Source organism: Pyrgilauda ruficollis, unplaced genomic scaffold (assembly GCF_017590135.1).
Source record: "Pyrgilauda ruficollis isolate IOZ18807 unplaced genomic scaffold, ASM1759013v1 scaffold97, whole genome shotgun sequence".
Taxonomy (NCBI): domain Eukaryota; kingdom Metazoa; phylum Chordata; class Aves; order Passeriformes; family Passeridae; genus Pyrgilauda; species Pyrgilauda ruficollis.
This window is the reverse complement of record NW_024531821.1, coordinates 2,952,474-2,967,613: the sequence shown is the minus strand read 5'-3', so window position 1 is coordinate 2,967,613 and position 15,140 is coordinate 2,952,474. Positions and strand designations below refer to the sequence as shown.

Below are 15,140 nucleotides of genomic sequence, written 5' to 3'. Positions count from 1 at the left end.
GAGGAATGTGCAGAACCACTTCACTCCACTCCTGCTCACACTGGGCCAGGCTGTCAGTGGCTTTGGGACTCTGGGCTGGTCCTTTTCCTGGGGACAGCCCAGCCCAGGGAGCACCGTCCCCCAGGCCATTCCCTGGCTGTCCCTGGACACCACTCGCTTCTCACTCCCTTCCAGCAAAACAAAGGAGAACAGCAGCAGAGTAAATCCATGTTGGGTGTTAAATTAGATTATGGTCGGGTTGCCTGGATACTGTATAATCACTGGCACGACCAAAGACAATTTAATACAGGGTAATTGGTAGCCAAGGTTCAGTGCAGGGGAAGCAGGGAACAGTAAATATTCCAGTGTGGTCAGAGCTCCAGTGGGTGCCACAGGGGCTCCTGGCTCTGCTCCCACAGAACTCCTGCCTCCTGTGTCTGGAATTACTTCCTACATGTATTTTATATATGTATTTATATGTATGTATAAACTACTGTGTGTTTATTTTACATACAAGTACATATTTTATATATAGAATGCATGTATCTGAATCTCAGCCAAAAGTGCCATTATTAGTTCAAATATCTTCCCTGATTCAGAAAAAAACCCCTGAGCAAACAACCATCTGAAGGGAACAAAAGGAAAGTCTGGAGTGTTTCTATTTCCATGCCTGGGACAACCATTTGCAGTCAAAGTGCTTGTAGTGGCTGGCCTAGCAAGTCCTCATAGGATAGAAAACAATGCAGCTCATTCCTCTTGCTACAGGTGGAAATCCATCCCCTGTGTGCCACCACTAGTAGAGCTTCTGTTTAACGTGAAAAGCCAACCACACAGAGGCCAGCAATCCCCAAAATTATCTAGGCTGCTCTGGGTAGTTTGATAGAAATTGAACACCTTTGACTCTGGACATACAGGGAAGGTAAAGAGCAGAGGGAGTAGAGGCAGCACAGGGGGTGGAGAGTTCTGGGAAATGTTCCTGGGTGCATTTAACTCATCCCTGCACATCAGTGAGATTAACTGGGCTGTGGCTGATGGGCACAGAGGTGGAGAGGGCAGAGGGGCCGGGCTGGCCAGCACTCAGCTGGCCCCCTGGCCAAGGGGCTGGTGGAGCCTGTCCCCAGAGATGGCAGCCCTGCAGCTCCCTGGGGATTACTCACTTCTCATCAAAGCCATGGGGGGTTTCCCAGCCTCAGGAATGTGTCTGATGGCTGGGAGTGCAGCAGGTGTTTATTGCAGGAATGTTGTGACTGGCACACAGCACGGAGCTGGTGACACCAGTGATGCAATTCCAGCTGCAGCAGCACCCACTGGTGTGCCAGGCAGCTAAATCAGTCAATCACACATTCCTAAATCGTTCCTAAAAGGCACATGTGCATGGGAGGAGGTGACAGGGACACTGGTCTGCAGTGGCTGCTGGCAGACAGCCATGGAGAAGCAGGCAAGCACAACCAGCTCTGCTTCATCTTGTGTTCAAAAGCCATGTGGATGTGGCACCTGGGGACACGGGCTAGTGGTGGCCTTGGCAGTGCTGAGGGAATGGCTGGAGATGAAGATCTCAGTGGGTTTTTCTGACTTTAAAGGTTGCGTGACTCCCAAGCTGGAGCACACATGCACAGAAACACCACACTCCCACACTGCAGCACCATCCCTTCATCCTGCCTGCTCATCCAGGCTCTGGACATCCTGCCTTCCTCAGGCTGCTCTGGATGCAGGGAGCTCTGCAAAGGCCCGAGGAGTCCAGAGCAGCAGGAGCAAGCTGGGCTCACACAGTGGGAGCTGGGAACATGGGGAATATGGACAAACCCTGCTGGCTGTGGGCTCACAGCTCCGCAGCCTCCCCAGCCCCACCGCTCCAGAGAGGAGAGCCAAGCCTCAGCAATCCACATGGAGGCCAGCAGATCCAGAAGGAGGACAGATCACCAGGGAATGACAAAACCTCCCAGTGAAGACAAGGGGAAAGTTGCTGAATGCAAGAGCCATGCTGCTCTCGGGTTCCCTGCTCAGCTGGGACCAAACCTGTGCCTGCACTGATTCCGGCCGCTCTGACTTGCTCCAACAAGACTTGCTTTTTCTCCTGGGTGGATCTGGCCACAGCTGGATGCTTGGGTTCACTCCCAGGGAAAAAAAAAAGGGCTCATGTTGCACTGAGAAGGCACCAAGGCCAAATGTGAGGCTCAGTATCAGTGAGCCAGATCAGCGTGAATACCAAACGTGCTGCGACTTGCAGGGAAACACGCAGGGAGCTCAACGCTGCGGCAGCTCAGGCTTCCCACACTGAGCCAGAGGGGTTTCCAAAGCCATCCTCTGCGGCTTTGGGCAAGCTGAGCTTGAGGGGGGATCTCAGAGCGACCCCAGCCCTGCTCACCAACCCTCAGCCCAGGGCTGAGTGGCACCGGGCTGGCAATTCCCTGTGCCTGGCATGGCAGCACTGCAGCTTTCCACTGACACCGTGGTGGAAACCACAGGCACGGCCAGAGCTGATGTGAAATGTCACCATGGTTTCCACCTGCACAAACACAGCCAGCCAAGGGGCCTCACGCTCAAACACCCCTGGGGATGGGGCTGGAACAGGGTCTGCCATGGCTGCAGACCGTGCCACCGGCACCCCAGTGCCAGCCCCAAAGCCCAGCTGCACGGGCAGGTCTTCCTGCAAAACCAGACCTCACTGGTGCTGTCACAGTGCAATAACAAACCCCCCTGGCCAGCAGGGCAAGGAGAGCCTGACACAGCAGGTCTGGGTGAACAAGGAGCCCTTTGAAAGATCCGCCGCCACGGCAAGCGCCGCGCCGGAGTCTGCAACCTGCTGCATGGAAAAGAGCCAAAGTAAACGGGCTCCCAGAGAGCCTCCCGGCAGCAGCAGCACTGGGGTGAGCAAGTGCAGCTCCCACATCCCCACAGGGAACCATTCCAAGCCGGAGCCAGGCCACAGGGCCACGTGCAGGAGGTGCCCGGTGCACACCTGCGCACGAGCGCAGCGGCCAAAGGGACAGCGGAGGGGGGTTGAACTTTTTTCCCTTAGAGGTATTTTGGAGCTCTTTCACATCACAAATGCAAGGCTGGAGCTCATCCCTCCAAAATACTGAATTCCTAGAAGCCTATGTTGGAAGAAAGGGAATACAGGAATAAGGAGCTTTCAGAATTGCGGATGTGAACAACAGCAGGAAAAATGCTTCTCTCGCCTTTGCTAGAGGGACAAGGTGTGCCCAACGACTGGAAACAGCCCTCACTCCCCCAGTGCTGAGCCCCCTGCCACACACACATGGATTGGAATGAGATGGCCTTTAAATGTCCCTCCCAACCCCAACCTTTCTGTGATTGTGCAGGCCAGGGATCACTCAAGCATCCTGGCAAAAACTGCAGCTCAGAGTTATCTTGGCAATGCTGATTTCCAGTCTCCTTTCTTCTGCTGAAAGACTGTCTGACTAAAATCTCTCTGTCTGAGTTTGGTTCAGTGCTGGGTCTGTTCATACAGAGTGATCAAGGGATGTGCTCATTACGCATCTCCATCCCACTCTGTCTGCAGGGACGGTGCAGACACCACCAGGGAGACTCCAATCAGTTATTGGAAATCTTTTGCTCACTCTCAATTCAATCTCTTTCCATATCCAGTTTCAGTTTCACTGTGACAAACAATTAAAAAATTATGTGCTATCAACAACCTCTACCCAACGACACCAAGTTCAGACACAAGCCCACAAAAATTCACACTTGAGAAATGCAAAATGCCTGGTGCTGCTCCTGGAGATCCAGGAGGAGCTCAGCAGAGGTGTTCAACCACAGAAACTCCCCAGCAAGCCCAGCAGGTGCTTTGTTACGAGCTGCTGAATCATCATGCCAGGTTGGTGATGCCACCTTTAGTCCAAGATCCCATTACCCTATCTCCAGACTTTAATCTTGTGCAGGACGTGGGTGCAAAAAGAACCTGACAAGGGACTGCAGGCTCTGGGGCACATTCCCCTCCAGCTAAAAACTGGAGAGCCTGCATGAAATATAAGGAGCTTTTAGAGAAGCATGGAAGGAAAAGCTAGCAGCACCCACACAGCTGCTCCAGGGACAATCCAGACAGAGGGGGTTAAAAGTTCATTTGCAGAAGCAGAACAAAACCTTTAGCTAATTTACACATTACAGGAAGCCAAGCCCAAAAAACCCAGCGTACACCTACAGGGCTTTTTGTGGTGGTTTATAATTCTGCAGAATCTTGTATTAAAAACAAAAGCAGAGGAGTGAGAGGGAGGCAGAGCTGACAAGGGCAGGCACAGAGTCCTGCAGGGCTGTCTCGCCTCTGCGGAAGCATCACTGGCTCCTCCACCAAAACACCTGAGGGAGAGGAGAGCAAAGGGGAAACCAAAGGTGCTGCTGTTCCCCACGAGGCTCTGATAGCTCCAGCTCCAGAGCACAGATCATAGAATCATGGAACAACAGAATAGGTTGGGTTGGAAGGGACCTTAAAGCCCAACTCATGCCAACCAGGGAAAAAGGAAAAGGGGTAAAAGAGCACAGCATGAACCTGACCTAGAACAGGCAAGGCCCAGGCAGGATTCTCCCTGTCCTGCAAGGCAGCATGTGCCTACAGGGAGTCTCCTTCCACATCACCTCCCTTGTACTACCTACAGCAGCACCCAGATCCTTTGGGTCACTTGAACTCCAGGGCTTTGCCTGGATCCAGCACTGCCATGACCCAAAAGGAGCAGAAACAGGCACTGGGCATAAAAATGGCATTCCCAAAGGCAGCAAGGAGGACCACTGCCTGGCCCAGCCACAGCAGCTCAGACAGCTCCCCGTCTGCTCCTGGCAGCCAAACCAGGCGAGCAGCACACGAGAGCAGGGCACCTCAGAGGCCTCAGTGGCTAGTGGAAATTTCCAGAATGTCCTGGACAAGAATGACTTACTGGAAGCAATACATAAATCAAGCAAATGAATAGTTACCAGACAGCAGCATAAACAGCTGCCACGGGGATGAAATCAGACCTGCTGTGCCAAGAGGCGTCAGCCTCCTTGCCGGCTGCACCTTCGGGGGAAACCGGCAAAACAACACAAGGAAAAGCACATTCCTGGGGGAGCTGCCACCCCTGGCCCTGCACAGGTGCCCGTGGGGTCCTGGAGCTGCTGGGCACAGCGTGGTGAGCTCCAGAGCAGCTCCCGCAGGGTTCCGCGGCCCCGGGCGCGGCGCGGAGCTGCCCCACGCCGAGCACAACGAGCCCTGGCTGGATTTTGAGGCAGAAGACCTGGAGGAATTTTTTCTTCTCCTCCTTTGCCAGCAGTCCCTGGTTGAGCAGCGAGCCCTCTGGAACTCCGTGTCCAGCCCCAGAGAGGGTTTTGCTGGATCCCCATGAGCAGCTGCCCTGCAGAGCCCGTGGAAACCATCGCCCTGATAAACAGCAAACAATTTGTGCAGGAGATAACAATCGCTGTCATCTTGGTTAAAACACGTAAACTAGAAAACACTGCCACAGCAAAACCAAAGGGAACCAGCCGGTGTTGGCCAGGCCACAGCTGGGAGTGATTAGAGATAATTAATTCTGCTAAACACACGCACACTGAGCTCAGTGCAGCCCCCTCCACGGGCCTGACCTTGGCACGAGAGCTGTGGGTGTGTGGATCAGGGTTCTTCGGGGGCAGTGGCAGCAATGCCACCCCACAGAAGGGTCTGGGAGCCCCACAGAAGGGGTGTGAGCCTGGCACCATCTGTGCTGGAGAACCTGGACTCGCTGCCACAAGAACAAAGCAAAGCTCAGGTGTCAAATGATGGCCATGCAGGAAAAATAATTCCCTAAATGCTTGAAATATAATCAGAGTGAAATCCCCCTGGTCTGCACCTCCACAGCATTGACTCCTGGGTGAGAAAGTACATTACAAAAGAAGGAGACAGGGATGATATTGCAGTACCACTAACAAAAATGGCAATTTTCTGCAACCAGCTCCACTCCAGCAGCACTCCCTGGCACAGCAACCACCAGCCAGCAGCACCACAGGCACCTTGTTTCACTTTGACTTATTTGGCATTAAAACAAATTGGTTTAATCACAGAATCCCAGACTGGTTCAGGCTGGAAAGCTACAACAGGGATGGGGACAGCTCCTGCTCTCTGGGCCACAGTGAACAACTGCCCAGACATGTGGGCACGAGGCAGAAGGCAGCACAAATGGGCTTGGAGATGCAGTAAGAGGCAGAAATTGAAATAATTGTCCATCAAAATGCTCCTTGCCCTCTGCCCTGTCTGTGCCTGTTCCTGAGATTTGTCCTGTCCCTTCTCTGTGCCCCTCTCACTGCACCCCAATTCTGTGGCTCCCAGCTGCCATGGGACCCTCCACATGGGGAAGGGCACTGCTGAACCACCTCCAAGGCACTTATCCTGTCTGATACTGTGGTTAATTATTGCTATTTTTGAACATTTCAGCTTTCTTACCAGTTTTATTACTGCTAATAAAACTGCAGCTTCATCACATAAGGAGCCCCACATCCCTCATCAGTGCAGCAGAGCACGTACACCCCAAAAACACAGAAGTCAGAAACCACCCAAAACAGGCTCTTTCTTTACTTGACCGACTCAGCCCAAGTTCTGGTTTTAGTGTCAGAAATCTCCACAGCAAGACTGTGAGAAATATTTTTTTAGCTCATCTGATAAACATGCAAATCTTGATTATTCATACATTACTTAAAATAAAAAACCCAGACAGAAACAGATGAGACAAACCCCTCCAAGCAGTGCAGCCCAGCTTGGCAGGGCAGCCAGAGGCCCTTGGCTTTGCCCCTGCTGCCTGTGGTGCCCTGCCCTCAGCAGCACCAGACCCAGCTGGTCCCACCCGTCTGGAGCATCCCCCTGGGGCAGCCAGGCCCCTCTCTCCAAACATCTGCTGCAGATGTGAAGGTTTCTCTCCATTCTTGTCCTTAATCTGGCTCAGTGGCACTGCAGCCTCAAGCAGTTCTTTTAGAGAGTGATGGACACAAGCCCAGGCCCTGGCTGCCCCATGGGCACTCCTGGATCAGGGCAATGGGCACTGCTCCTGGATCAGGGCAATGGGCACTGCTCCTGGATCAGGGCACTGCTCCTGGATCAGGGCAATGGGCACTGCTCCTGGATCAGGGCAATGGGCACTGCTCCTGGATCAGGGCAATGGGCACTGCTCCTGGATCAGGGCAATGGGCACTGCTCCTGGATCTGAATGCTGCTCCTGGATCAGGGCACTGCTCCTGGATCAGGGTACTCTCCCTGGATCAGGGCACTGCTCCTGGATCAGGGCAATGGGCACTGCTCCTGGATCAGGGCAATGGGCACTGCTCCTGGATCAGGGCAATGGGCACTGCTGCTGGATCAGGGCACTGCTCCTGGATCAGGGCACTGCTCCTGGATCTGAATGCTGCTCCTGGATCAGGGCAAACCTCCTGGATCAGGGTACTCCCCGTGGATCAGGGCACTGCTCCTGGATCAGGGCAATGCTCCTGATCAAAATGCTGTTCCTGGATCAGAATGCTGCTCCTGATCACAGCAGGAGCTGCAGGACCAGCCCCACAGGGATGCTGTGAGCCCACACCTGGGGCTGGCTGTGCCTCAGCCTCCACAGCCCAGGATCTCCCCCAGGAATGGCACCAGGGCTGGAGAGCTCAGCAGGCTCTCGCTCCTCAGCTTCCTGCCCTTCTCTGAGATAATTTTTTTCCTATTAAATAACACTATGAGCTGTTTCTCTTCTTAAAATAGCACACACCACCACACACACTGCTTGTTTTGTTTGAATTCCTTCCCCACTAAAGCAGCACAAACCCCACTGTAAACCTGACTCCACATCTCTACTCCATCACCAGGTTTTTCCTTTAGATGGAAAACACTGAAGCAATTACAGATCCCCTGCACATCCGAAATCACAGAATCCCAGAATACTTTGGGTGGGAAGGGACCTTAAAGCTCACCCAGTTCCACTCTTTGCCACGGACAGGGACACCTCCCACTGTCCCAGGGTGCTCCAAGCCCCATCCACCCTGGCCTCAGACACTTCCAGGAATCCAGGGGCAGCCACAGCTTCTCTGGGCAATCCCATCTGGCTGATGGGTGCACCTGGAACCACAGGGCCTTGGCTTCAGGCTGTAAATGCAGAAGGTTTGAAACCAACACCTAAACCAGCCATTTGGTTTCTAACAGCCTTGCCAGGGACCCCATGGAGCAGACACATGACCTGGCAACAAGAAAACATCTGGAGTTGTGTTTAAGCCTATTTCAAGTATCATCTGTTATTTTTTCTTTTAAACAGATAACTTGGATTCTTCCAGATCTCCTCCTAAGCAGTTATCCCCTTAAGTCATTCCCCAGCTTTCCCAGTCCTGCCTCAGCCCTGCTGCTCCTGCAGCACTGGTGCAAACAGCAAGGGCAGGTCCAACCCTGCAGCCTTGAGGCTGCCACAAACACCTGATGATGCTTTCACTTCTAAAACACTAATCAAAGGTTTCCATGGGAACCTGCAGGAGCAGGAAGAAGATGGGAAATTACAGGTCAGCTCTACCACCGAAAGAAAAAAAATTATCCCATTCCTTCGCCCTCGCAAAGTTTCAAGGTAACACAAAAATATTGATTCATCAGGGTGCATAAAGGCAGCAAATACGCCCCAGAGCAGTCATTTGTTGCGCAAAGAAATCACTTTTAGTCCTTCAGTGGCAGGTTTGCTCTGAAACCACGTGAGGAGCTTCACCTCCGCTCTGCCTCCTGGACAGCCAAACCCATTCCAGGCCATCAAAAGCAACACAAGGTTCCCCGGAGTGAATGGGTTCCTGGTGCTGCTGAGGGGCTGGGGCTGGCTGGGCAGCTCCTGCCCCTCATCCCTCCCTCCCTCCCTCATCCCTCTCTCCCTCATCCCTCCCTCCCTCAGCCCCCCTCGCCCTCTCAGCCCTCGGTTCACTCACACACGCGTTTCCAGTTGCCAACCAGAAATGACTCAACACCACACACACACAAGGAAACTTTTCCACCACTATTAACTTTGAGAGGAAATGGAAAAAGGAGAGAAAAACACATCAGTCATAAACGTACTTTGCCAAATGGTTCATGAGCAAGTGCAGCATCTGCCTGTTTTTCTCCGGGAGCCGATGAACGAGGCTGTGGATCTCCGACACCCTGGACTCCTGATTCTCTAGTTCTGCATGGGGAATAGAAGATGATTTATCCCCACATTAGGGCGTTGTTATGGGAAGAGGCCTAACACACATCCCAGGGAGCTGCTCCATCCCACAGCAGGCACTGCAGATGCTGCAGCGAGCTGAGAGCAGACGCCACGTGAACAGCACGGTGAGCAGGGCAGGGCCGGCTGCAGCCAGAGCGATTCCAGGGATGGGAATATGGGCACATTCCCATGGTCAGTGTGCCCAGTGCAGGCCAGGCTGGTGCTCCACAGGCTGCTTGGGTCCATGGTGCTAAGTGGGGGCTGCTGGAGGAGGCCAGCACTGCCATGGCCATGGGACACATGGCCCTCCTGACATCCCACCCCCATATCCACAGAAAACCCCCTGCTCCCAGCAAAGCCCCTTCCCCTGGGCAGTGAAGGAAACGCAGTCCAGATGTGTGAAGCCCCTCAAACACTGTGGTGCAGTTCAACAGCAGCCTGCCCTGCTCCAGCCCTGCTCTGCTGGCCAGGACACAGCCCAGCAGCGTGCTGGGCAGGCAGCAGGGCAGGGGGGATTGCAGCCACTGGCAGTGAGCTCCTCTGTGGCAGCGGGGCCACAAACACCAACAAACTCACTCGCTGCTTTGATGAAGCTCCTTTGAAACTGGTACATCATCAGGGGCCCTGGGAGCATTCTGGAAGATAAAAAGGAAACAGGCACAAAACACATCTGAGGAACACAATCCACACTGAGAAAGCTTTGCCCCTACAATAAACTCAGCTCCATTTTGAAAAGGGCAGAATTAAGCAACACCAACTCTAATTAATTCCCCTCATCAGAAGGAGTAAGATCTATGCAAGGACCTTTGATTTATCCACCACTAAATTAATCTTTAATTTTAGCATTCCTTCAGTAACACAGCGTCAGTGCGTTACTGAGCCCATGATTTCCAAGTAAGTTTGAAAATAAATTGAGAAGATAAACAAGCCTAGTTATAAAACTTTCCCAATCCCCATTCCCATTGTCCCCTCCCACTGCTGCATCCCTTCAGAGGGACACACTGGTGCTGCCCACATTCCTCTTTGCTTAGCCAACAGTTCAGACTCTGGAGCAAAGGTTGCCAATCATGCAAAATTCTGTGATTTTCTAGGCTGAGATCCACCAGGCTAATTACACTTATCACCCTAATTGGATTTAGGCTCTCTCTTGTGCTCCCTCAAACACAACCCAGCACACAACAGCCTCTGACAGCAAGGAGCTGTGGTCACAACAGGTAGGAGCACGTTGTGGATAATGAGATGCTGCTGGCTGCCAACACCCAATCCTGTTGGGAAAATCCCCAGGATGATACTGGCTCGCCTGACACACAGAAATCAGAACTGCAATAAAGCTCAGCACCAGGTCTGGGAAAGCTCTTCAGCCCCTGCCCTTACACAGCACTGCCCTCCTCCTCTGCCACATGCTCAGAAGGTGGAAGTCCACTGGGAAAAGCTCAGGGAAAAGCTTAAATCAAGGCAGGGGATGCAAGAGTGAGCTTTTAAAATCATGTCTGTATAACATGTGCATCTGTCAGAGCTGAGTGTGTTCTCCAGATCCTACTCAATCATCTTGGAAAGCCAGGGGAAAGCCAGAATAAATTCCCTAAGAGCAGTTTCTGCTCTGTTTCTATACAAGTGCTGTTGTTAAGGGTCTGCAATAACAGGCAGTAAAATCCCAGGCCAGCACCAAACCCCTCCTGAAGCCAGGTGAGGCTTTTCTCCTTACCTCAGGTATGTTTTCAGTGCACTAGTAATGGTCTTGATCTCCCACTCTGCACAGATCTCTGTGTCTGTCTCTGTGGCTGTCTTGGGATCTATGGAAAAAGACAAAAAACCAGTAACTGAAGGAAACTGAAGGCAATTCCAGCTCAGCTGTGTGGGGAGACCATCACAGCCCATTTTATTTGCTATTCCCAGCTCTGGACACGTCTGCAGGGGTGTGGGGCTCATCACCCAGGACAGGCCAAACTCAGTGGCATGGGACAAGAGAAGGAAAAGGGAATCCTCCATCCCGAGCCAGGACAGGGCAGTGTGGCTTGGAGCATGCCAGGACACCGGGCACAGCAGCCCCAGGTGCTCAGTGACAGCAGTGACAGCCAGGCAAGACACAAGGGCCCAGGGACCCTCCTGCCCACAATGGCCAGCATCATCATCCTGCAGCCACCTCCCCACCCAGCCCTTGGCTGGCAACTACAGCCACAGCCACCTGCAGAGCCACCTGCAGAGCCCTGCAGAGCCCTGCAGAGACACCTGCACAGCCACCTGCAAAGCCCTGCAGAGCCACCTGCAGAGCCCTGCAGAGCCCTGCAGAGCCACCACCGGGCCAGTGCAAGTGGGCTCAGGCACACCACTGAGTCACACATGGTGACAGCTCCAAGCTGGGGCCAGGAGCACCAAACTGAGGCAAGGAGCACCAAACCAAGGCCAGGAGCACCAAACCAGGGCCAGAGCAGCCAACTAAGGCCAGGAGCACCAAACCAAGGCCAGGAACACCAAACCATGGCCAGGAACACCAAACCAAGGCCAGGAACACCCAACCATGGCCAGGAACACCAAACCAAGGCCAGGAGAACCAAACCAAGGCCAGGAACACCAAACCAAGGCCAGGAGCACCAAACCAAGGCCAGGAACACCAAACCAAGGCCAGGAACACCAAACTAAGGCCAGGAGCACCCAGCCAAGGCCGGGAGCACCAAACCACGGCCAGGAACACCCAACCAAGGCCAGGAACACCAAACCGAGGCCAGGAACACCAAACCAAGGCCAGGAACACCAAACCGAGGCCAGGAACACCAAACCAAGGCCAGGAACACCAAACCAAGGCCAGGAACACCAGCCAGGAGCACCAAACCAAGGCCACAGAAAGCCCAGCATGGAAGTGCCCCCTGTGCTGCTCTCTCCTGCCTGGATGCTGCTCCGATTGCTAACTCCATCCTGGAAACTCAGCCAGGATCCTGCTCCCAGCAGAAACCCAGGGAAGCCCCTCTGGGGGTCCCTGGTGTGGGTCCCAGCAGTGCCAAGTGTCCCTGGGGAGCCTGGGTGCCAGGGCTCCCACTGTCCCCAAGGGCCAGGGTGACACAGCCACAGCTGCTAACACCATCTGCTCCCACGGCTCAGCTCAGGGGATTTTTGCCTCTTCACAGCAACAATTAATGCACTTTTTGAGTTTTAAAGCCCCATGTAAGCATTGGGCAATTTTTAACCTACTTAAAAGAATGCTGTGAATAGAGTTCAGCTTTCCCTCAGGGCAAAGGGTTTATTTTAATTTAAAAAAACATCAAGAGGCGCTTGGAAAAGTAAATACATAAGAAATGCATATTCACACAAAGACCATGTGTGTCCCAGCAATCACACAAATGACCTCCATCCTCCTGACTCAATGCCCAGGAAACTTCCTACAGCACTGCCTTTACAAGGAGAGAATTTTAAGATAAGGAGTCAAGATAAGTTTGCCGTAGTAAAAAAGAAAAAACTAACAAAACCTCCCAGGAGTTCCATCTTTTTTTGACAAGAAACTTTTTTAACTGAAGTAGAACAAGCAGCTCCAGAGCGTGTGTCTTTGCAAAGGCTCACCCAGCAGTTTCCAGGCAGGATCATGGAACAGGAGGTGAAATTCCACAGTCGGTCCCATGAAAAGGCTCAGAGCAGTTAATCAGCTCGCCTTGACCTTCACATTTATGAGTCTGCAAGAAGCTGCTGCCTTGGCTTGCAGCTGCAGCATCTGTCCCCCCAGGCAGTGCAGTGCCAGCCCTGCCTCCCACAAGGACACACTTCCAGAGGAACTGGGGCCACGTGGAACCAGGGGCTGGAAAAGCACCCACAGCCACAGCACCAACCCTGAGCTGCTTTCTGCTGCCAATCCCTGATCTGACCTCTCTCACAAATCTCTCCAGGGTGAGGGGAACAAGCTGGGGAAGCACCTCACCACCCCAGTGTGGTTATCACGGAGAGACTTCCAAAAGAGCCTCAGGGATGGCACATCCCAGCAGCGAGGGGCTGGAAGGAGCCCCACTCCCAGCCCTTACGGCCCACGTGGCAAAGAGCAGATCAGATGCTGTAACTCACCTTCTGCAGAGCTCAGACCTGCTGGGGCCCCACAGTGCCACAATAAACCCTCTCATGGGAGCTCCCACTGATGAGAGTTTGGTTATTTGTTGGGTTTTGTCCTCATTTTGATGGCACATGGTACCACTGAATGCTGGGGAGATGATCTGCCCCCCACACCAGATCACCCACTGCATTACCCCAGTGCAGACCCCGACAAGATCTGCCCCGAAAGCCAACCCAGGGGCTGGGGCTGCCCCTGACCCTGCTGCCCACAGGGAGCCAGTGCCCTGGGGCCACCACCTCCTGCAGGACACCCTGCCAAAGCCCTTCCCAGCAGTGCCTCTGACAGCAGCTCGGGGAAACTCGATCTTTTTGCCATTTCAACTGTATGTGAAGCAGTAAGGCTGCCCACATTCATTTCTAAATATAAGGGAAACCTGACAGTGGGAGCACAATTTGGCTCCTCCATTCACCAGGAGCCCGAGGGCAGCGAGAACAGATGGGGTTTGACAAGGGACACGTTTGGTGGGACACTGACTTCACACACAGCCCAAACACCGCGGGTGATGGAGATTTAATCCCCCCGCTATTTGGAGAAATTACAGAGTCACGGGTTTGCAAAGCACCCCAAGGATGGACAGCATGGGGGATTCCCAAAAGGGGTCCCACTGCGGCCCTGCCCTGCCTCCTGCAGGGCTTCCAGCACCACCAACCAAGGAGGACACACCAGGACAAAGGAAAAGCACCAGCCATTTATCACCTCCTTATGAGACACAGGGCGACAGCTGAGTGGCTTCAGTGGCTGAGGAGATAATGGATGCTGGATGCTGTCCAAGACTGAATCCCTCCCAGCTCCACAAAGCTCTTCACCCAGGCCAGTTCTGCCATCTGTCACGGCCTGGGGACTGACACCAGCACTGACACCTCTGTCACAGGAGAACAGGGTGCATGGCCCTGCCACCTCTGGGATGTGGTGACAAGATCACCCGAGGGCCTGGCCGTGGAGCTGCCAGGACCTGCCCCAGGGCACCAAGGCACCCTGTTTCTATCAGCAGTGCTCCTGGACCAGTGCTGTCCCCGTGCCCACCGTGTGTGCCACAGGACAGCGCTGGCTCCCCACAGCCCTGGGACCTCAGGGCACCTTCACATGCCCAGCCTGTGCCAAACTCCTCCAACAACAGCACCAGTCACCAGTCTCGTGACTGCAGAGAACTCTCCAAATGCCACAGCAAAGAGGTCCCCTGCACCCGGATTTGGAGCTGTGCCCTTCTGCTCCAGTCACCTGGATTACCTGTTTTCCACAGGTTAACACTGACAGCTCTAACAGCCACCGTGGGCCTTGCTCACTGAACACCTTCATGCTGGGAAAAGAAGGAGGAATTGGAATAGGAGAAGGAAAAGATGTTGAAACACAACAGATGAAAACCTTTTGCAAGAAGAAATACGCAGAGAAAAGAGCACTGGAGTTTTGTGAGGACAAGGAAAAGAAATCACGTAGAAAAGGAAAGATAGTAAGTGAAGGGAAAGAAGATGACCAGAAATGCCACGCATTTTCCCCAGGGAGTAACAAACACATTCAACGGGGCACTAACAAATTAGTAAACATTTGTTTCCCTATTCCTACAGCTATTTCAGCTGTGGTTTTGCCAAGTCTGAGCAGCATCACACAGGACTGGCCAAGGGCAGCTGCCCTGCTCCAGCCCAGCTCTGTTCTCTCTTCCACTGTTGTGTCTCAGGCATGTCTGGACAGATGGACAGACTGGTCCAGGGCTGCAGCTGTGGGATGGAAATGCTGCCTATGAGGTCAGGGCTGAAATGGTTCTGTCCCCCCAGCCAGAGCAAACCTCTGCTGTGCCAAGACACAGCAGCTTGGAGCATCCAGAACTGCAGGATCCAATGCCTCAGTCACAAGGCAAACGTGCTGGAAAACTCTGGGCAAGACTGAGATAAACAGGCACAAGAAAGTCCGTGGGGAAAGCAAGAACAGCC

The 15,140-nt window shown here is 53.4% G+C and overlaps 1 protein-coding gene across 3 annotated transcripts in view; it reads right to left on the bottom strand.

The window, feature by feature from the left end:
• Window positions 1-15,140, bottom strand: part of ARHGAP26 (Rho GTPase activating protein 26) — a 101,790-nt gene that overhangs the window by 31,656 nt on the left and 54,994 nt on the right. For all 3 annotated transcript variants that reach the window (XM_041489924.1, XM_041489923.1, XM_041489925.1), the window contains exons 15-17: window positions 10,831-10,918; window positions 9,702-9,760; window positions 8,996-9,101 (exon numbers count right to left, since the gene is read on the bottom strand). In XM_041489924.1, coding sequence (XP_041345858.1) covers window positions 8,996-9,101; window positions 9,702-9,760; window positions 10,831-10,918 — 253 coding nt within the window. The remainder of the gene's footprint in view (window positions 1-8,995; window positions 9,102-9,701; window positions 9,761-10,830; window positions 10,919-15,140) is intronic.